We start from the raw sequence: 23812 nt of genomic DNA, 5'->3' as shown, positions 1-23812 counted from the left end.
CATTTTCACTATAGTTACAAAGTTTTTAATTTAAATACCTTGTCTTTAATTTACCAAAGAACATTTGAAATTACGCTACATACGTTTTCCGAAAAGCTTCTTTACATTGCAGTTCAAAGGCCTCCTCCAATCTTTTGTCTATCTCCTATTCTTCTTTTTCTCTATGATATTTACATATATATATGTATATATATATTCATAAAACAAATAAATGTTTCTTGTAACAATGCCACATCAACATAATCATAACTTATTCAGAAGAGAGGCTTAAAGATTCTACACAATTAAATTTTATACAGTAAAATTATTATAGGACGAACTTTAAAAAAAAAATATTATTACAGAATCGCTTACAGAATCACTTGCTATTATTAAAAAAAAACAAAAACTGAGGCCGTGGGTTTAAATCCGGGCACCTCTTAGTTTCTTGGAATTTATGTGAGAAATTTAATTTAAAATTTACCATGAGCTTTTCGCTGAAGGAAAACATCGTAATGAAACCACATAACACGTCGATGAAGGTTTACAACCCTCGGAAAACGAGTAAAGTCCCCAACCCGCATTGGACCAGCATGACAGACTATTACCTAAACCCTTGCCTGAAAGGAGACCCGTGCCCAGCAGCGGGACGTAAAATATAAATGGGTTGATGATGATATTTTTGTCATGTAGTCGGATTTCTGCAACTTTCGTGTGATAAAAGCATTTTTGATCACAGTTGCTTTATTATACCGAGGGTTGACCAACTACTAAGGCTTATTTCTAAACAGAAACATTTTCAACGCTATCTATCTACCTAACAACAGGACAAATACAAGATAACCAATTTATACTACGTTTAAACAACGCAAATACAGTTAACTTTTAGTTTTATGTTCTTACGCATACGGCATAATAAAACACACAGAACTATTCTTATAAGTAATTTAATTCAAGACTAAGGTTCACCTACATATATATGAGAACATAATAAACGTCGAATGTGCAGATCATCCGGATTTGGTACAACGCCTGAACCATTCGTGTGGATTGCAAAATCTATTTACGAGTGGACGTGACAATCTTGGTAGTTGAGATTTTATTTGAAAATCGACCTTGAAATAGAACACGTCTGGCATTTAGAGCAGCCAGCAGCTCAGTTTATTTACTATATTAATTCATTGATATTTTATTGAATACCATGATTTTACATATTTTTTGTGAAAGTACTCCACTAGTTCGTAATTATTATTGATATACAGATCCATTGTAAAGAATTTAGTGATGCTGAAGGAGTAACTTCATTAATTTCTCACACGTGCGCTGGCGGCGAAAAAACAAGCCGTGTAAAAAACCCAATACCAAAATTTATAACAAACACATAAAGAAATTCGTAAGTTCTGCTGACTCGATCTTCTGTACCTTTGTTTGGTACCGTTTTTAGGTGTCGGGAAATAAGCGTGCCTTAGAGCTCCGCCACCAATGAGGAGATTTGGTAGTCGACATATCGAGGACTTAGCGGATGCAACCGTTAGTTGTGCAGAGCGTAACGAGAAGTGAGCGTGCCTACAACTCCGGTATCTACCTGGAAAATAGGGAAGGTACGTGCAACCGGGGCAGCTCACCCAAGGCAGTAGTCTTTTTGGGAACCGGATGAAGTCCGTGCAAACGGGCTGATCTGGGGTTAAAACTTGAATGAAATGGTCCCTGTGGGGGCTTACTCGCATGGGTTATAGTGCACTTCTCGTGTACCCTAAGAGCCTGTAGGGAGGGTCACTATAATCAAAACGAATGTAGAAAGATATGGGACTGTATCTGTTTGTCAAGAGCAGTGGCCCCGGCATGTCACGAATCGAATCCAGTCATTCATTCTTTTTCAAATACGTACGTCCTAAAGTTAACAATAAATATACTTTATAAAGAATAATAAATTTTCTTATTATCGACCGTCTCCAATTACTTTATTTCATAAATTAGTAAATGTATCCAAATTTGAACTTTTTATTTTTTCTTAAAGTGACGGGACGAATAAATCGTGCGCCTGGCGGTAAGCGATACGCCTGTCCATAACAGTTGCTGTGCCGCTCAGAGCACATAGTCTCAAAGATCTGAGGGGCACTGCCGCTACGCCCGTCATCCTGAGAAACAAGTTAACAAGTGCATATAATTTCTATAGCACCTTTACCCTTCAAAACCGGAGCGCAATAATGCTCACATTACTGCTTGGTGGTAGAAATAGTTAAGGTGGCAGTACTTCACTGGCCGAAAGCCGAAACCTTTTACGACAATTTCACCAGCACCCTTACCCTTCAAAACCAAAACGAAGTGCTGCTTAGCAGCAGAAATAGATAAGATGGCAGTACTTCTTAGACGAACTCTTTCACAAGGAGCTCTATTGGTGCTATTTGAAGGTACATTTCGTACTATAACGGAGGAAAGCCATGTTCCGTCAACCAAAATTGTACTTTGCTATTTTGACATCTCTGTGCTGCTAAGTTAAATAAATATAAAGTTGTAACTCGGCTTTGTTGAAACTCGGCGGCTTTAATAGATGACGAACCTTAATGTCTTAAGACGCTCCTGACAATTTAGTTATATTTTTTCGTAATTAAACAATTTTTTTTTTCATTGTTAAACAATCTATAACAAAATAACCGAAACAAAGAAGATATGTGATTATCCCATAAAGTTATAAAAATACTACTTAGCATCGTGGACCACGCAAGGTACACAGTCAGTCAAACTTCTTTGTTGAAAATTGTACCTTGTCCTTTACGCAGTGTTTAAAGTAAATATCAAAGTTTGCTTGTATAAATAACTCTTTGATTATACAAACATCAAATCATTAAAAAGATAAAGACATAACCTTGATTGGACTGATTATTACGAAATATGACTACGTTGAACCTTAACACTTGAACTATCATGTTCATTAAGACAAGAACAAAAGCCATAATGCGTGTTGCAGCCTTTGCGAAATATCTACAGTTTAGTTCACAAAATTATATTTATTTACAACACAACAAAAACAACTTATTTTGAAATTTGAAAACAATTACTTAATTTGAAAACAACTTAAACATGGTAAATTTTTTTGTTTTTGGTTTAGGAGTTACCCATAAAAATGAATAACTTTGATTTTTTTTAGCGCTGATCGACTCACCTTTATGTAAGGATAATTCCATTGTATTAGAAGAAAACATTTGAGACAGCTGAAGTTGGTAAAATGTTATAAAATGTTTTTTATACAAAATGAATAAAATTGACAATTTTTTTTTTCATGGTGATGGACTTAGTTTCATGCAAGGATCATTTTATTGTATAGAAAGTAAAATTCGGGACTGCAGTATGTGGTCAAATTTAATAAAATGTTATTCATACAAAATTATTAAAATTGACTAACTTTTTTCATGCTGATAGACTCAGTTTCATGCCAAAATCATTTTACTGTATTGAAAGAAAAAATCGGTCAGTAGAAGTTGGTCTAGGTAAGAATCCTGTTATTAGGAAACATAAAAATAGCTTCTACAATAAATTTACAAAATATACACAAAAATGAGGTGCCTTACATTTAATTCTGGAAACATTAATTAATTATTTACATTATCGTAAACAGTTTTAATAAATGGAATGTTTCACGGAATTTATTCTCTCTTGTAGTATTACAAGGTACCAAGACTTGTCAGTCGTTGTATAAAGTTGGAGATGAATGGTACGATTAGTTGAGCAACTCGGTACAACCTTGATTAGTGGTACTACGTTTGGATACAGGGTCGAAGTTAGGCGTAGAGATAAGTCAGTCCTCCGACGTCCGATGTGACAGTTTGTCACTTGTGTTATCTGCCAAATTATGTCTTCGCTCACTGATGTCACTTCCCTAAGTTAGCGAACAACTTTGAATGATGAAATAACACTTACCTTTGATTGCTTTTCAAACGCCTACGGGGTTTTCGATTATAATTAATATCTCATTCTTTTGATTCAGATCTTTGTACAAGATTAAATCAAGTGTAAAGGAAGTAGAGCCTGTGCAGAACTATAAGAGGTGCATGTGATGAGTTTAGGTAGAAACGATATCGACAATAAAGTGACAATCTTGTAAGACAACCTCTGTATCGAAACGGTATGCTGTGCGCGCGCTATTTGAGGAATTCCTGGGTGCAATTCTCTAACGAACTCTACCATAGGGAAATTCCTAGTTTGGGATTAGGTGACATTGGTATAGTAATCTGGCTCATTACTCGTATTATTATTATCATATACCAATAAGTTTTGAAAAACTGAAAAATACATCTCTTTGGTTTAAATACTTTTTTGTAGCAGTAGAGCTCCTTGTGAAAGAGTTCGTCCAGGAAAGTACAGGGCAGTATTGCTTGTAATAAGTTGTAATTGCTATATGTAAGCATTACTGCGTTCCGGTTTCGAAGGGTAAGGGTGCTGGCAAAATTATGGGACTTGTCAACTTATGTCTCAGGGTGTCGGGTGCTGTGGCAGTGCCCCTCAGATCTTTGTGATTTAAAACTCTGAGTGGCACAGGAATTGTTTGGGACAGGCGTGTCGCTTACTACCAGGCACACGATTTGTTCGCCCCGTCACTTAGTATTTGATCAATATATTACGTGCCACTGCCGGGCAAAGGTCTTAGTATTATAAAAAAACTTTTGAAATGAAGCATTTTTATATTGTGTTTTATAATTATTAAGGCCGTACCGTGCCGTATACTGTCTTGGTAGCCTAATGGTTTGACCAACTGCCTCACAAGCTGAGCGGTCGTGGGTTCGAATGTGGGCTTGCACCTCTTACTTTTTCATAATTAGGTAAATGAAAACATCGTGAGGTACACATCTGCAAAGCAATGATGTGTGTGCCCAATTTGAATTACGCCAAGCAGCGTGGGAACTACAGACCAAGCCTTCTCGTAGTCAGAGGAGACCTGTGCCTAGTAGTGGGTCTATACCTATATGGGCAAACTATTGTTATTATTAATAATTCAGTCTTTCGTAGGGATTATTCTATGAATTCTTACAGTGTCAATGTAATTAATTGTAATTGGCGTTTATAACGGTTTATATATGCGGCAAAATGTCTTGTCAATACATCGTCCATATGTGGACCCTTACACTAAATTCGTCTCTGCAATACGATAGTGCGATTGAATAGCGAGGCAAGTTCGACTATCAATTGCACGCGGCAGCTAACGACACTCGAGCTATCTGGGAAATTGTTTTCGCACTGATTCCTACCTGAGATTTCCCTTGATTACGTTTAAATGCTGTTTCATCGAAATGTCTCGAACATTCTCCAAGAATGTTCGAGAAATTTCGAAGAACCGGCATTTGACCTTGAGACATAATCCAATCTAGCGAAAACACGCTGCTGAAATAAGCGCGCGCAATTACGCTCGATCGTGACACGTTTAAAATAAGCAAGCACCATATACTGGCCTTGCATTCTTGTCACGACCGAACGTCATTGCGCATGCGTACCGTAACGACGATTTTTTACTAGATTTGTCCTTACGTAAGTCACTGTATCCACTAATATGCCACTGCTGGGTACTAGCCTCCTTTAAAAAGCGTGCTTCGGCATCCCAAAGATGCCATTCATAAAACGCACATGCACATTAACCCGCATATACCCTGAACGGAAGATCGGGTTTCAATGTTCTTATTGTAAAACTATAATATTTTTTTTTGCGATTAATAAAATAAAAATAAAAAAAAACTTAAACTACGGTTGCGTTTTTAAATTTTTGCGTTGCATTACTAAAACATTACAAACGGAGATATTTATCTCCGCCTAAATCGATTTCGCAGGTATTTTGGATTGTCTATTGTCATACACATGAGTTAATTTGTCATCACGACCCGGTACAACCTGACTCGTGACCAAGGCTTTATAGAACGACTTGTTCGTCCCGTCACTTAATATTATAAAAAAGACTAAACTGCTGATTAAAGAAGATAGAAAGTAAGAAATGCATAATAATTTCCATGGTAGCTTTAGTAAGGCACCGTCGACTGTTAGTGATTCAATAAATGTCATTCCTGTGACACTGTATTGAGGCTCAACTGCTATTCGAACTAGATAATCTGCTAAATATCAAATACTATGGTAATTGCAATATAGCCTCAGTAGAGTCTTAACGGAATTACAAATACCAGTGGCTTCAAGACAATTAATTGACTTGGAGACCTAACATCCCATTAATTAATTCCCTGTACTAAGAGTACCAAAGCAAAGTAAATCACTTCACCAATTTAGAAAAGAACAGAACAAACCGTTGTGGCATTCAGGACGTCGATAATTTTTATTAGCAGTAGTGCTTCTTGTGAAAGAGTTTGCCCGGGGACCTCATAAATTTTTGCCGGGAAGCAGTAATGTGGGCATTACTTTAAAAGTGTTGGTGAAAAAAAAATACAGGCACATTGGAGTTGTCAACTTTTTAACAGCGATTTAAAGCTCTTGATTGGTACTGCAACTGCTATTGGCAAGCGTGTCACTTACCTCCAGGCGTCAAGCTACGTTTACGTTTTTAAATTTTTGCGTTGCATTATAATAACATTACCAAACGGAGATAAATGTACCTAAATCGATTTCGCATGTGTCTTATATACTATATTTGAGTCAATCCGTGATCTCGGCCCGGTGCAACCTGACCCGTGACCAAGGCTTTTTTTTCGAGCGGAAATCATCCTAGGATACCAACAGGTTATGTCGGCTTCTACTTGCTAAAACCCCGAAGTGGTCTTCTCGGGTGCTGTAGTGGGAAGGATCTGGGATCGACTCAGCGCACCGGAACCCACCCAGCACCTAAGGAAGAACTACGTCCTCCCACTCCCCCTCCTCCCGACAAAACAGGCCACACCGCCCTATCGTCCTCCTCACGGCTATCAAACTGGCCTGTGACCAAGACTGGTGTAACCTAACCGGGATAATGCACTTGCAAATACCTATTAAACCGGATTGATCCCCATTTGTAATGTTTTATGTTGATATAGGATATAACATTTGGAGATGTAACGTGGGTGCAACCAAAGAAAATCTTCTAGTAAAAGTATTTTCAATCAACATTTGCAAATAACACTATTTTTTCGGATCTAAATTCCCGTATTTATTTCAAACAAACCAACATTTCCGGCCCTTCACAGATCCCATGGTCACGGTTGACTGGACTTGTAAAGGGCCCGTAGCGTTGGTTTGTTTGGCAAAAAACAAATGTACGTAAAAAAATAGATAGAAACAACTTACAAATACTAGTAGCTATAGTACTATATTAAGTGTGTTAGAACTAAAGTCAAAGTTGAAGTCAAATAATCTTTATTTCACAGGTAAACAAACTACACTTGAAATCATCGTATTGATTAAACTCTACTGCTCATTCGTAAAGCAGAGTCCCCTGAGAAGGATAAGCAAAAAACTCTAGGGTTTGTTTTTTGCAATAGACATTTGCACACATTCATTTATTTATTTATTTAGTTCAGGCCACATGACCCATATAATGTATTACAATATAATAAAACACTATGTCTAACTAATCTACACGAATTGCACTTGTCGGTGACGTGTTGTGCAATCTGGTGTCAGGTAACGGGCCGCGGCATCGCCGTCCTTCGGCCAAAACTCTTCCTTCATGAAGGTCGATAGATTTAAAATTTACGTTGTGGCGGGACTCCAGCCGCTCGACACTCAGGCCGTATTTGGCTTTATGTCTGATGTACTCCACTATCTTCTCAGACTTCGTGTAGTAACGCGGTCGTAACAGGTAGAGCAGCGTCGTCGGTATGGCCGGACGCAGCAGGAAGTTTGGTCCTGTCGGTGCTGTGCCACACAGGTTACGGCTGGTGGGCTTCCTTTTCGCCTTCACCACCTTTGTGAAGCCGTCCTCATTGCACGGATCTGTCTGCCTCAGTGGTTTTGCAACTTCAGATTTAATTAAGAAAATTTATCATTTACATATTTATTTTAAACGTCATGGATCATCGACATAGATCGAGACAACCTAAACTGAATCCGTGGCGGAACGGTTGTCATGCTGGTCTACCACGTAGAGGTCCTGGATTCGATTCCCGGACCGGGAGAAATATTTGTATGGCTTACATATATTTTTCTCATGAGTTTGGATGTAAGTTGTTTTTCTTTTGAAAGAGGGTTTCCCTAGTGCGGGGCTATGAGTGTGTACGTTAGAAAACTTTGAAAAAACTGCAAGAACCAAAGGGATCACGACTGATTTTTGTCATCCAAGTATACAGAAACTGTATAAAATATAACCTTCAGTTTAAATATAGTTTCACTGAAGTTTTAAAACTCGTGAAAGGCAAATTTTGAATATCAACCGAAATCTTATTACAGAAGGACAGATATACATTGCCCCTTAAACGAATTTGTAACTTTATGAAAACAAATTTCCAAAACAGCCTTCTTTCCATACTTTCTATGTTATTATATCTGTCACTATTTTTCATAACAACATTACTGTTCTTTATAACATAAATCGACAGCAGAAAAGAATAAACAACCGTTTATTTGTAAAATCACGATTTTACAATAGAGCGTTTTGAAAGTAAAAACTTGAGACTATTTATATTCTAAATATCCTTCAAATATTAGCTTTTTATATTGCCTTCTTGTTTAAAATTGTGACTGACTAGGTCTGTTACATGTAACAGACTGAATTAGCTGAGGTGAAGTGAAATTTTAGCTGATAAAATGCAAATTGCCGGTTAGTCTTTGCTGCCGTTGAAATATTAATGTACCATGACGTTAGTGTAAGAATGATAACTTCTTTAAACTTATCAACAAAGACACTCTGGAGCCCTGATTGTAAATTGCTATAACCCATCGAGTATGTAACCAGAAATAGAGACGAAATGTCTTTAATTTATTCGAAAACTATTCTGCCATATGATTAAGGTGACAACTGTGTGCCGATTGATTGGCCAGCCCGAATTCGAAACAATTGACGGGGGTCGTCTATTGTTTCACTTCAAATAGACCAGTTTAACAAATACTTTCGAACAAATAATTTGTTTATTTAATTTCACATAAAATATTATTTCATTATTAACAATCGTGAAATCGTAAGAATTATTTCTTAATAAAAAAATATTTTTATTAAATTATATGAATAAAATTGTGTCCTCTCAGCAAGGTGCCCAAGATGCTAGCAGCGGCGTTCTTTTATATGGCTAGGCTAATACGAGTACGTTGCGGCACTTGGGTTTCCCAGAAATTCTCAACCTTAAAAAAATCTTCGTGGAAAGCCTTTCTGACTATAGAGAAATGGAGGCGGGCAACCAAACAACGTTTTTCGGTCAGAGGAAAAATCGTTTAAAACGAGTGTGTTGAGGTTACCTATGGGGTAACAGTACATTGAAAAATAAATTTTGATCTCAACTATTTTCTGAGAATACATTGAACACCCAGGGTAGTAATACAATATAAAATAATATATAAAGAGAATCTCTAAAGTAATTCGCGTTTAGTCATTAGTCCAATACTTCTAAGTCGGTATATAATAATATAATATGCATATAAGGGGCTAACAAATTAGGTACATATAATTTCAAGAAAGATTAATTTAAAATATTATCAAAAAATAAATTTAATTTTCATTTTTTTTTATCTATAAAATATAGGTGCGCATTTGACCCCTAATGGAAAGTGATGATGAGGTCGACTATGGAGCATGCACACCTAAATAATGTCTATTCACTCTCACCTTGAAAAGGTCCAAGTAATAACATTCAGGGAACAAGTCTGCAGGCAGGGAATTCCACTCCATAGCCGTTCGCCATATAAATGTGGACGCGTAACGCTTCGTGCAAATCTTCGGAATATCCACAACATCGGGGTGGAACCCAAGCCTATGCCTAGTCCCACAGTGATGGAAAGGGGAAGGTGGAATTAAATCGTGTAATTCCATCGCACACTCTCCGTGATATAACCTGTAAAATACCGAGAAGCAGGCAACTTTACGGCGGTGTTCAAGGCTCTGCAGCTTCGCCTCCACTAATTCCGAGTCACCTATAAGCCTCTTGGCACGGTTGTCAATTGAATCCAAAGTGGCCAGTTGACATGTAACAGAGCCATCCCGGAGGTGGCAGCAGTACTCCATGCACGATCGGACTTGTGCTTGGTACAGCTGAAGCAACTGTCTCGGTGTAAAGTAACGCCTCACCCTGGAAAGCATCCCAAGCTTCCTTGCTGTATTTTTGGAGATGGATTCAATGTACCTGCCGAAGTTCAAATTGGATGACAGGTCCATTCCCAGTCGCTGGAGACAATCGGCTATCGGTATGGATATATCACGAAAAGTCGGAGTCAGCTCAAAGGGACACCGTTTTGTGGAAAATAGACACGCCTGCGTTTTGGTACCGTTAAATTTGACACGATTGGCATTGCCCCAATCGGAGACTGCCTGGAGTGTCAAATCTAAACGGCTAACCATGGACTCTCGACAAGACTGAATTTCCTCTCCATTGACCCTTGCATTGGTCAAGTACCTATCTACAACTGTGCTGTCATCAACATACGCAAAGGTACCTGGAATTAACATATCATTGATATGCAGCAGAAAGAGAGTTGCAGACAGTACGGAACCCTGAGGAACTCCGGTCTTAAGTGTATGTATATGCAATCTATCGCCATATGTTCGGAAGAGTAGCCTTCTAAGACCGCTCGAAACGAACGTTCGCTCAAGAAATCCGAGATGCAATTGCAAAGGTCAATGGGAAGCCCATAAGAGGGAAGCTTACTTAAAAGGCTTGCGTGCCAGACCCTTTTAATGGCTTTAGAAATGTCCAAAGATACTGCAAGTGCTTTGCCTTGCTTTTCTATAGCCCCGCTCCATATGTGACAAGCATACACAAAAAGATCCCCAGTAGATCGCCCTAGTCGGAATCCGTACTGGCGATCACTGAGGAGGTCGTTGTCTTCCAGGCATGTTAGGGGACGGTTATTGAGTACACGTTCCATAGTCTTGCAGAGTATGGAAGTGACTGAGATAGGTCTATAGTTGACAGGGTCAGCTCTACTTCTCTTTTTTGGCACAGGTTGTACGTTTGCAAGCTTCCACGACCTGGTAACTAAACCAGTCTCAAGTGAGAGGCAGTACAGGCGTGTGAGAACAGGAGACAACTCAGGCGCACAGTTACGCAGGACTATTGCTGGAATTCCATCTGGCCCGCTAGCTTTATTCACGTCTAGATTTCGCAGAGTTCTAAAGTACCTCTTTTTGGCGTATGCGAACTGGCGCCATAGTGCAGACAGCCTGAGGTAAAGTAGGTGGTAGGGTCCCTGCGGCATCCAGACGCGAACTCTCTGCAAAGGGTGAGGCAAAGAGATTCGCCTTCTCTTCCGCAGTATGAGCCAGCGAGCCATCCGGCCTCAGCAGAGATGGCAAAGATGGGCGACAAAAGTTAGATTCGACCGCTTCTGCCCAAGCTTGGTACGCAGACTGCTTATGTATGTCATTTCCCGTACAAAAACAAATTTGTAACTATACATAATGTCCAAACGTAGTCACTATATGCATTTGGAAAGAAAGACATGAAGTGATACTTATTAGTAATATATAATTATTTTTCGTTTTAGGAGGGAAATGACCAGTTAAAAGATTTCAAAACAATTATAGAAGGTTTTAATCACTAAATACAACGCAGTTAATAATTGGGTGTTTTTATAAAAATAGAAAAAGAAAATTTTGTACCCAGTCACGGTTAAATCGTGCAAAAATAATAATATTTAGTATTTAATTAGTTTTCGAAAATTTCTCGATAATAACATAGGTTTAGTGTGATTATCTTAGTTCATAGACGTAATGAGGTAAGTAATTTGCCTTAAAAATATCCGTACCGAATTCGTTAGCACCGTGTATATATATTATATTAGCTTATCGTGTGAAAACAATTAACCGTTACCGTTAAATTATCACACGTGACGGTAATTACAAACTAGTTCCCCAACCAGCTTTTAATTGACCATAGATTTCCGAACAATTAACAACTAAAACTTAATTAACACGGTAATTAACAATGTTGTTCGTCAAACGTTTTTAACTGTCGATTTGAACAATTAACCTGTTTGGTTATAATAAGTAAATGATAGATATTTTTTTACCGACTTCAAAAAAAAAGGAGGAGGTTAGCAATTCGAGTGTAGGTATGTTTTTGTTTTTTTTTTTTTGTATGTGTGTCACGCGGATTACTCTGTGAACCGATTTTGATGATTCTTTGTTTGTTGGAAAGAGGGTACCTCAGATGTGGTCCCATTTAAATTTGAAGAAAATATTCCACCTCTAAGGGTGGCAAACGCATTTCGCATTTTTCCTATTAACTTAACACAAAAAATCATAAGAAAAAACTATACATATGTAATGTAATTTATATAGATAATACAGGTTTTTTTTCAAACGTGGTAGCACGCTCTGGACAGCTTCAACGCCCCCCAATTGCTTCCGAGGCCCCTACCCTTAGGACTCAGCGCCGGCTGGTTAGGGGCACTTTGGGAAAGTATGTTTTAAACCAATACTTGCAAGTGACTTATCAATTTAAGCTTTGGTTTAAGACGACGACTTAAGTTTAGTGTAAGTGGACATAAGTGACGGGACGAACAAGTCGTGCGGCTGGTGGTAAATGTCACGCCTGTCCATAATAGTTGCAGTGTCACTCAGAGCTTTGCATCACAAAGGTCTGACGTAAGTTGACAAGTCTCATGTGCACTTAATTTCACCAGCACCCTTACCCTTCAAAACCGAGACGCAGTACTGCTCACATTACTGCTTGGCGGCAGAAATAGGTTATTTATTAGTAATAGGCGGTAGAAAAACCCCTTTTGCATATCCCAAGTTTCTGTCCTAAGGTTGCCTGGAAGAAATTGCTACATAACAATAAGGCCACCTTTTGCATATTATCTATCTATATACTTCTATCTATCTATCTTTCTATCTATCTATCTTCTTCTATCTATCTATCTTTATACTTAAGTTACTGTATTGTATTTTAACTGTAATTTTATGTACAATAAAGAATATATCATGCGTACATTGTGGCAGTACTTCCCTGGACGAACTCTTTCACAAGTAGTTGCAGTGCCATAGGAGTCGCAGAGTTCTGAGAGGACTGCCAATGCGCCTGTCACCCTGAGACATAAGTTGAAAAGCAAATATAGTTACGCTATTTAGATCCGAAAAATAGTGTAAACAATCGCGAAAGCCTAAGAACTCTATAAAAAAGACATTGTTTAAGGTGATCATATAACTTGTTTCCTTATAACATTTTCTGAGCCTATCGAGCATAATGATTGCAGCCATAATTCTAGTAATTGCAACAACCATTTGAACTAATGAATTTATTCATATTGTGATCGATTCCATCAAGTAACTCGATAGGCTAACTTGATTAAAGTCAATGTTTGTAATGAACATAAGGAAGCGACACGAGTGACTTTGAATCGCAAAGATTTGAGGAGCACTGCCAATACGCCCGTCACCCTGAGATATTGACAAGTCCCATGTGCCTGTGATTTCACCAGCACCCTTACCCATCAAAACCGGAACGCGGTAATGCTCACATTACTGCTTGGCGATAGAAATATGTAAAGTGGCAGTACTTCCCGTGAAGAACTCTTTCACATGGAGCACTATTGCTAATAACTATTAGTTTGGCTATAATAAGTAAATTATAGACATTTATTCAAACCAAATCAAATAGAATCTTTATTTCGTGTAATCACTTTAACATTTGAAAATGATTGATTATTCGAATGTGTCAATTACAATTACTAGTCATATAAGAAGAATGATTCGTTTTTATATTGTTTTTTTAACATCATTACAATCCATAGTTAGTAAGAATTGCTGTAAAATTTTTTAGCTGCCATCTTATTTTTTTAAATAAAATATTAGTGAACATTGGGGGTCAAATGCTCACTAATATTTTATATAACAGATTAAAATGGCTGCTAAACAAACGACGATGTGGTCGACGATGAAGCATGCACACTTAAATAATGTCTATTCCCTCTCGCCTTGAAAAGGCTCTATTTAAAGCATTCAGAGAATAAGTCTGGCACTACTTTATTTTATTTAACACCTTGAAGTTTTACTACCATGATGGGGGAAAGTATGGGATATTGGACCAGCAACAATATTTGGCTACCCTCATATCTCAAAAAGTCTTTTTGTAATTCTTTTATTGGCATAACCCAGCGATATGCGTCAACTTCATTAAATATTGGCCGTGTTGTTTTTGTTGTGATATTGAACGTCTGTGTTTAGTTTCGAAAAATTTTTTTTTGTTATTTTTAGTATAAATTCCACAGATACTTGATAATAGTGTAGTTAACTTAAAGATAAGCATACAATCTTTGTAATGTACAGCATAACAGTGTGATTTATCTACAATCAACATTACATGAAACGATTGCCAGCATTTATACGCTAGATATTTTATTACATTTTTTTTATAATATAATCATACTGTTGGTTAAAATGGACCAAGAGTGTGAAATATATGGATGTTCAAATGGTCTGGGACAATGAATGTGCTAAATGCAAAAGAAATTACCATGATTAAGAGGTCCAAAGTTGATTGGACACAGTGCGCGCGGTTCCATAATCGAAATCAAGACCATATACTCAAAACCCTGACATTTGCGTTTACAATTGTCTTGTGTGAAGAGCTTATTTTTTTTATTAGTAGGTTTGTTACCTAGACTAATTATTATGTATGTTATATTATGTTTCTTTGTAATTTTTAATTTGTTTTACCACAAAGCCTATTTGAAGTTCAAAGTCGGGTACATTGGAACAAACCTGGGATCTCACATTTTGTTGATTTTTTTAGATGTTACGTTTTTAGATAGAATGATAGTTTTATATCAAATGAACTGTCGCAAGTGAGGCAAAAATCAAATTCATGTAGGCTATTCATGTAAGCAACTTCCATTTACGCACGTCGGCGCCATGTCGTCACAAGTGGGGAAATTGTATCTTGCTTAACTCATCATTAAGAGGGAGCAGAGGAAAAATTTCTAATCTTCGATTTGATTTTAGAGGGTTATACCCACTTTAAAGTTAAAAATAAAATATTGTATGAGTAACTACACGATATATTCAAGCATAGACACTAATCAGAAACATAAAACAATAAAGTTTCCTCGATAGATAAAAATCACGAAATGCCCTCTAATTTTCACATTTTTTCGATTCATCCTCGAAGTGCTACAGGTTATTAGAACAAAAATTAGATAATTAATTATATTTATGCATGATCGAGACCTGTCACTACGGATTTTTTTTTAATTCCTTTAGTTTTAGAGTTATTCCGCTAAAACGAATTTGGTACTTTTAATGCGCAAAATTCTACATCTCCTGTCGCTTGTCACGCGAACTTATATTTGCATATATTTGTTTCACAAATTTGGGCGGAGCCAACGTCAAAACTTTTCTGGCATGCTCCCTCTTAAGTTAAAAGTGCCTACAGATTTGCTCGATTTTGTCGATCGTTACTGTCGATCGACAATGTCGATCAAGTGCCTACAGATATGCTCGATTTTGTCGATCGACAATGTCAAAAGACAAGAATTTTCAAAAGTTTATTTTTGGTAATGTTGGTATTATGTAAAATTTGGAAATGACATTTATATCTGAATACACGAAGGCGGACACGACTTTTCTCATTTCTAAATCCAAGATGACGGACACGTCTTTTCAAATAAATGCAATATGGGAATTGTTTTTGAGGTATTCGAGGTGCTCATTACGAATATGGCATTTATTTCTAAATCCAAGATGGCAGACACGACTTTTCAAATAATGGCAAGTTGGGTATCGTTTTTGAGGTATTTGGGGGTGCTCATTACGAATATAGCACTTATTTCTAAATCCAAGATGGCGGACATGACTTTTCAAATAATAGCAATTTAGGTGTCGTTTTCGAGGTATTTGGGGGTGCTCATTAAAAATATGGCACTAATTTCAAATTCAAGATGGCGGGCACGATTTTTCGAATAATGACAAGTTGGGTACCGTTTTCGACAATGTCGAGCAAATCTGTAGGCACCTTAATAAATACTACCCAATTTTTATTTAATTCATATATGAACAAAAACCTAAAAGCGAGTTTAAGTGCGACTATCGAATTTGACTACAAAAATAGCCTGATATTATCTGTGCATAAGCACATGAAAAGTACACGATAAAAATAAAGAACATGAACCTGAAAGTTATTTATACACGAATTTGAAGAACTGACGATGACTTTTTTAGTCAGTGTTAGTTCCCTGAAATAAGTTTATTTAAGAACATTTGCGTCTGTGCAAGACAATTTTTTTAATGACTGTATGATGAGTAAGAATAATGATTTTTGACATGAAACTAATGAAGGCAAATATTAAATATGTACCGTAAAAATAAGTAACGTAAATTCCCTACAATGTTGTCGAGGCGGTGTACATTTGTAGAAATTATGCAACCGTCGCGATATTGAATATTCTCAAAAAATTACGTAATATACAATATTTATAATATTTTGAAACAGAATAGCAAAATGAGGAAAAAAAACCCGTTACTTCGCAACATTTTCCTATCTTATTGCAACGTAATTAATTTTCTGTCTTAGTGAATATTTACATAAAAATACAAGTTGAAACGCGTTACTTCCTTGTGGAATGTGATGTTAGTGTCTATTTTATCTTTGTCTGATCTATTTTTACACCCATTTACCGCACATTTCGTCATTTTTAGCAAAAATGTTTGAGCTGTTCGCGGTGCAACTTGACCTTAAGCACTGACAGCTCGCCCGCTCGTGTAGGCCCACAGGTGTAGGTGTAGGTGCCCTACAATTTGCCTCACTTGCGTGTGCGAGCTAGGTTTCTATGCGTTATTATTCTAAGTTAATAATTATTTATGTCAATTAATGCTTCATAAATACAAAGTCGGATAATTATTGTTTCATTTCATAGACGCTTGTAAAAAATCTGAAAAATATATATTTAAAACGCGTTTGAAAAAAAAATGGTTCAAATTAATAGACTTTCCCCTAATGTTCATTTTTTGTGAAAATCCTCCACTTTTGACAGATTACAATAGTTAGATCAAATCTCAATTCATTATCGAAAATATGCGAGTCGCAGCTATAAGTTTCTAGATTTTTACAATAGTATTGCAAGGGGTAGATGATTAAAAAGTTTTAATAAAACGAAAATAAAAATGTTCACTAAGTATGTCGTCAATTCGAAACTGCTTTGTTTTGCATTGAGCTTTGATGCGAGTTTGCCGGAGGAGGTAGAAGTTGTGCTGGCCAGCGATCCCAGAAAGATCCCAGAAGTAACGATCGGATTAGATTTCATTTTTTTAATTTAGAAATACAAATGCCGAGTTGTGATGTAAAATTATACATTCCATAAATTTTACTGCCTCACTATTTTGACACAATATACAGCAATTAGCTCCTTCAATGTAGTTATGAATCGAGTATATAACCAGAAATAGAGACGAAATAAGGGCCATATATTCCTGGTAACACATTAGCAATACAGCTCTTATAAATATCAACTCTCGTTTGCACCGAAATATAGACTAATAAAAATAATATCTCTAACAATGCCGTGCTGTTCTATTCGGTGGTGAGGGAAAAACAGCAAAACATCTAATTACAAAACAAACGGAATCACATTTCATCGGCAATTAAATATTAAATATGTAATTTTGCAATTTTCTTCCATTATAGCAAAGCTCAAGTTAACTGGTTGATTTGAAGTGAAACAGTTGACGACACCCGTCAATTGTTTCGAACTCGGGCTAGCCAATCGGAGCGCAGTTGTCACAGTAATGATATGGCAGAATAGTTTTCAATCAAATTAAATGACATTTCGTCTGTATTACTGGTTATATACTCGATGTTATTAACTAATACGAAACTTGATGAGCGGGCAAACGTCAAAACGGCCATCATAGCGTGCTAGTACTTTAGTTTGTTATTATTATTGACACAAAGCTCGAACAAGCACAAAGAAAATTTCCTTCGATCCGATTGGATTTTTACCAGCGCTTGGTTCTGAACTAACTAACTTAAGTCTGGCACTATTCATATTATTAGGTTAACCAATGGAAAGCTCGGTTTTTAATTCGCAATCAAATTGAACACATTCTGAATATGGTTGTGTAATAAAAGTCAGAAAGTGAGCTATTTTGTATTTTGTCACTGTTTTGGAAAAGCAGCGAATCCAATAAAAGCTTTTTTGTTGGAGTCGAGCCCTGAGGTTCGATATAGAAATCATTGCTCTATAAGACAGAAACGTGGGCCTTCCTAATTGAGAACCGTGCAATCCCATTACAGCAAATTAACACAAAGCTCCTTTGAACTGAGTTATAACCTTGTCGGGGACGTTTTCTGCGAACGCAAGTTAAGCTTTTATACATCATCTCGAGTTTATTCGTTTCATGACGAAACATTAATAGGCTTTGAAGGTGTTTGTTTCAAAAATGTGCTCTTCAAACGATACGGCCTACTTTGAATTTTGAATAATTAAATCTTGAAGCGAACGGGAGAGGGCTGCTGCTACCTTAAAATAATCTCGTGATAACATTTGACCAGTATGCTGCTGTTCACTAACTAAAGTGTGGCTAAGTGACAAGTGCTCAAATAACCGTTTTAAATAGAAAAAAATAGAGCACGATATTGTCTTTCAAAAACAGTTACAATTAGTTAACGTGTTTGACTTATCGGAACTCACTCTAACGATGTATAGCTAAAATATCATTAAACAATTTCAGTATTCTAAAACTAGGATATGGTTTTTATGATGTCTCAAAAAAACATTTTGTCACTTAGTCCCGTTCCAGTTAGTGGACATCGTCATTCCGACTTTTTATTTTTTAGATATGCGTCCTTTTTTTTTTATCTGTGATCCTGGTGAATTAGATGTTTTTGAGATAGATGACTATTTTAGAAAGCCATGCATTTTATCTATTGAATATTTTTGTACTTGTAATAAATAAGAACATATCGCTGCCTTCATACAATAACGCGTATCGCAGAATACTACCATTTTAAACTAAGTATCTATGCACCGACAACCAGAGCAAGCAAAAAGCACCCAACTTCTTAGGGTAAAAAGAAAAATTTTGAAGATGGGTTCTTTATCTCAAGTTTCCCATGCTTTGATCGTGTTACTGTAAGCTTAGTTCAAAATCTGGAGTATTGTATAAGGGCAGCGATTTGTTATATTAACTGCCCAACAGGTAAGAGATAAACTTTATGGTCATTCACTCTGTGTTAAATTGATCGCAAAAAGCATGCGGTTACGATTTAATTTACGATGTAATTTTTTTCGGTTACTGGTATCGAAACTTTTTTACCGGTACATTCAAAATTCCACGATAAGAGTATGAGTTTTGTGATCAATTTTGCACGAGCTAAAAGGCCCTATTTACCCATTTAGATCTACGATGATCATTAGACAGAGATACATGGGTATGAGGTAAAATAAACATTTGAATAGAAGTAATTTTATTACACGCATTTACAAAAAAAGGACACTCCACTTTTTGCTCATTGGAGCATCGGCTTACATCCGTGAATTCCTTTATGATATAATGTGTAGAAAAAATTATAAAATTACGTAGGTAGACAACTTACTTAACAAAGTGGGCAGTAAACATCATTAACTACAGTCATTTTAAGTGTTTTGTTGAATGTCAAGACGTTTGACCACCATGAGATTCATTTATTTTTTGTGAAATTACTCCACTAGTTTGTTATAATTATTAACACGAATACTTAGAAAAAACTTAATTACAGTCATTGGCGATATCTCTAGCCAGGACCTCGGTGACAAAATCCTTTCATAGATTTCTCATAGATGACGCTACGGCTAAAAAAGGCGTTAAAAACCAGATACAAAAGATCCGACAACGAGCACATAGAAAAATTCGTTAGGTCCGCTGGTTCGTTCCGTGGCTTAGCTGGCATAGCCTCTGGCATGGTTTACTAGACGACGTAGGTTCCAATCCAGCCGGATCGAAGAAATTTTTTCTAAGTGTTCGATTTTGGTATTAATAATTACTGTCATTGTTAACCGACTTCAAGGAAAGGAGAACGTTCTCAATTCGACTGTATGTTTTTTTGTATGTATGTTACGCGATGACTCCGGTTTTGATGATTCTTTTTTTGTTGGAAAAAGGGTACCTCAGAAATGATTCCATTTAAATTTGAAGAAAATATTCGACCTCTAAAGGTGGTAAACTAGAGGATGAATGACTTTTGAGGTCGGTTTTTTTAGTACTCTGTACTGAGGCTAGATTATCTTAAGGTACAAATGTTATATTCCAACAGAGAAATGTTAGGTTTAGTATTTTGGTTAGAGACCCTACTCTTGAAGAACAAAATCCGTAGTTACGGAAATTTTCTCACTATGGATGACTTACAGATTTGGGTTTCGATCGGGGCTTAAACTAAAAATTACAACGCGATTTGACAATTTCGAACGTGCCATTTAACAGTTTCGAATGGTCCCGTCTTTTCGTTGACGGACTTCAAGAGTAGTTGCATAGATTTCACTCAATTTAAAAAAGCCTGTTACATTACAACTTATGTGTATCTCTTTTTTTCAGGTATGCCGACCGGATTAAACTCTCAAACAGCAGAAATAAACTCAGAATTTGAAAAAAGTAGTCCACCAAAAGAATATATAAAAATTTCAGATGCTCATTCAGTATTACCAGTACCAGCCCCAATTAAAAACGAAACAAAACAAAACGAAAACTCGAGGCTTGATAACGTCACGGTCGATGACGTCAAAATCGTCAGTAAGAACGGAACGAGACCTGAAAGTGCATCTACAGTTATAATGACTGTTAAAAATAACACCAATGTTATAGTACATGAGAAAATTGATGAAGGTATATTAAGTCATGCAGTAGAATATTTAGACGATGCAATTCAACAATTAAATAACAATGAGTTAAAGATAATACCAAGGAAGGTCACAGGGAAAGTACAGAAGAAATCACAGCATGATGAATACAAAGGAGAACTAACAAATGGTGCGCACCCATGTCTACGAGAATGTAAAGAAGGAGAAGAACGAATGATATGCTACTATCATTTCAGTATAGAGTGGTATCAGACTATGAGCAAGGCGTGTTATAATTGTCCTTACAATGAAAGTGATTGTTCTAGAAAGGATTGTATTCCAGCTGATGGCATGAACAGGCCATTAAATGTTATTAACAGGAAGATGCCTGGACCTAGTATAGAGGTAAGAACATGTAATATACAATAATATATAATAATATACAATAATATAGTATCTGAAAAAGATTTGATATAAAGATCGAACAAATATAAAGAATTAATTAATGCGTTTCGATTTTAAAGGGTAAGGGTGCTGAAGAAATTATAGGCACATAAGACTTAAGAACTTATGTCTCAAAGTGACGGGTGCAGTGGCAGTGCTCCTAAAATCTTTGCGATATAAAGCTCTGAGCGGCACAGCAACTGTTATGGACAGCCGTGTCGCTTGCCACCAGGCGCAAGACTAGTTCATCCCGTTACTTAGTATAATAAAAAATTAACTAATAGAAATGCCAACATTGTTTTTATTATATTTTACACCGCACGTTTATCTTCTTCCTCAAAAAATACCCAGAAATCACATAGGAAGTATTCATTCTACGACGTCATTGCATAAGGATGAAAGCTATTCGTAACGGTTATTCTAGATAGCAATATGTCAAGATATGGACAAACAAGTTTGCTCTTAAGGCAAACAAGTTTATTCTAAAGGTTATATTATTATACAGCAGCTCAACTTACATGGATGACAAAAATCCGTAGTAGTGACCCATTTAACTTATCCAGGTATTCTCGATCTAAGATATTTGAAATAAATATTGTAAATGATAAATATATTCAAATGTATGTTTACAAAGAGCAACCCTTAGAGTTTCTTGCTCATTCTTCTCAGGAGAATCTGCCTTACGAATAAGCAGTGGAGTTTAACAAATTATAACGATTTCAAGTGTAATTTGCTTACTTATGAAATAATAATGATTTAGGTTTGTGTTTGCTTTTGTATTGTACGTTCAATTATTTTCTCAAGGCGAACCATTTTCGCCCACTGTTTTACTGAAATATCTTCTAAAATATAAATTAGTTTTAATTATTCTAAACGAAAATAATTAGGCATTTGCTGCTTTTACTAAAACTTTTTAGCAGCTAATTGAGAGTTCATTGAGGCTCAACGCAAAAGTGGCGTAACCTACATTTGTTTCCACAATATTACTTACTTTAAATGATGACTAAAGTGCATAATTATTATATATTTAAATGCTGTTTCGCATAAAAAAGAAATTAATAATTATAATATATATTAATGATATGTAATAACTCTATATACAATCAATTTAACTTACTTTAAATCCCTCATTTTCTATTGCATTTCACGCGGATACACCTTTTGCGCTGATAGCCTCAATTTCTTTTATGAGCATCGTTTTCTTTAAATTAAATACGTGTTAGATAATAACATGCTAGGTTTTTCTACATTATTGTTAATAAACGTTCCTAGAACTTTTTACAATATACCTATGTAGGAATATTAATTAAAAACAATTTAATTTAAAAACAAACTAAATTCGCGACAATGTTTTCTCGCTTAAACAAAAAAGTCCGAAGCAAAATATTCGTACATTTTATATGGGCAGCCAACATTTTATTAGCGAATTTAAATAATCGAAGTCAAAAATCACTTTTTTTTAACTCTATGGTATTCAAAATGGTAAACAGACGGTCCACGTGGTAAAAAGTGATAACTACCTGCAGCCATTACAAGTGGCCCCAATGCTAATTGGAAACTTCACACATCATAAACTCCCAAAAAAAAATCCCCCGTGCCCGCACCGTTGCCATGCTGGACTGCCACGCAGAGGTCCCGGGTTCGATTCCCGTGCCCGGAGAAATATTTGTATGGCCTACATTTATTTCTCTCGTGAGTTTGAGTGTAATTTGTGGTTGTCTATGTATGTGTCCGTGGCACCCGTGATACAGGGATTCCCCAGTGCGGGGCTTTGAGTGATGCTATGCTATAGTTATTATCATTAAATTACTTTAAAGACATGTGCAGTTTTCTTCACTATATTTTCCTTCATATAAAAGCTCATAGTAAATTTCAAACTAAATTTTGCACACAAATTCCGAAAACTCAAATGTATGTATTGTAAGCCTGCATTCGAACCTACAATCCTCCACTTGATGGGCGCTAGGCATCGAGTATACAACCAGAAATAGAGACAAAATGTCATTTTATTTGTTTGAAAACTATTCTGCCATACATGACAACTGCGCTCCGATTGGCCAGCCAGCCCGAATTCGAAACAATTGACGGGTGTCATTGATTGTTTCACTTCAAATCGACCAGTTAACTTGAACTTTGCCATAATGGACCAAAATTAAAACTTACATATTTAATATTTCATTACCAATGAAATTTGATTCCGTTTGTTTTGTAATTAGGTGTTTTGCTGTTTTTCCCTACACCACCGAATGGAACAGCACGTCATTGTTGGAGATATTATTTTTATTACAATAAACACATAATATTTTTGGAATATACGGAGACGTACACACAGATCAGTTGTAGACGCTACTATTTCAGATTTTTTTATTTGTAATTTCAGTGCAAACGAGAGATGATATTTATAAGTAATGTATCGCTGATGAGTTACCAAGAATGGCAATCTGGTCATTATTTCGTCTCTATTTCTGGTTATATACTCGATGACCCTGCCACACTGAAACGTGCGGCGGCCGCGCGGCGGAACCGATAG

The 23812-nt window shown here is 36.4% G+C and overlaps 1 protein-coding gene across 1 annotated transcript in view; it reads left to right on the top strand.

Annotated features, from left to right (window-relative positions):
- LOC113227393 (laccase-4-like) overlaps positions 1–23812 on the top strand; it is a 95460-nt gene that overhangs the window by 50873 nt on the left and 20775 nt on the right. The window contains exon 3 of the mRNA XM_026460287.1: positions 20597–21243. Coding sequence (XP_026316072.1) covers positions 20597–21243 — 647 coding nt within the window. The remainder of the gene's footprint in view (positions 1–20596; positions 21244–23812) is intronic.

Source organism: Hyposmocoma kahamanoa, unplaced genomic scaffold, assembly GCF_003589595.1.
Source record: "Hyposmocoma kahamanoa isolate Upper Pololo Valley unplaced genomic scaffold, ASM358959v1 210, whole genome shotgun sequence".
NCBI lineage: Eukaryota > Metazoa > Arthropoda > Insecta > Lepidoptera > Cosmopterigidae > Hyposmocoma > Hyposmocoma kahamanoa.
This window is presented reverse-complemented; position numbering and strand designations above follow the sequence as displayed.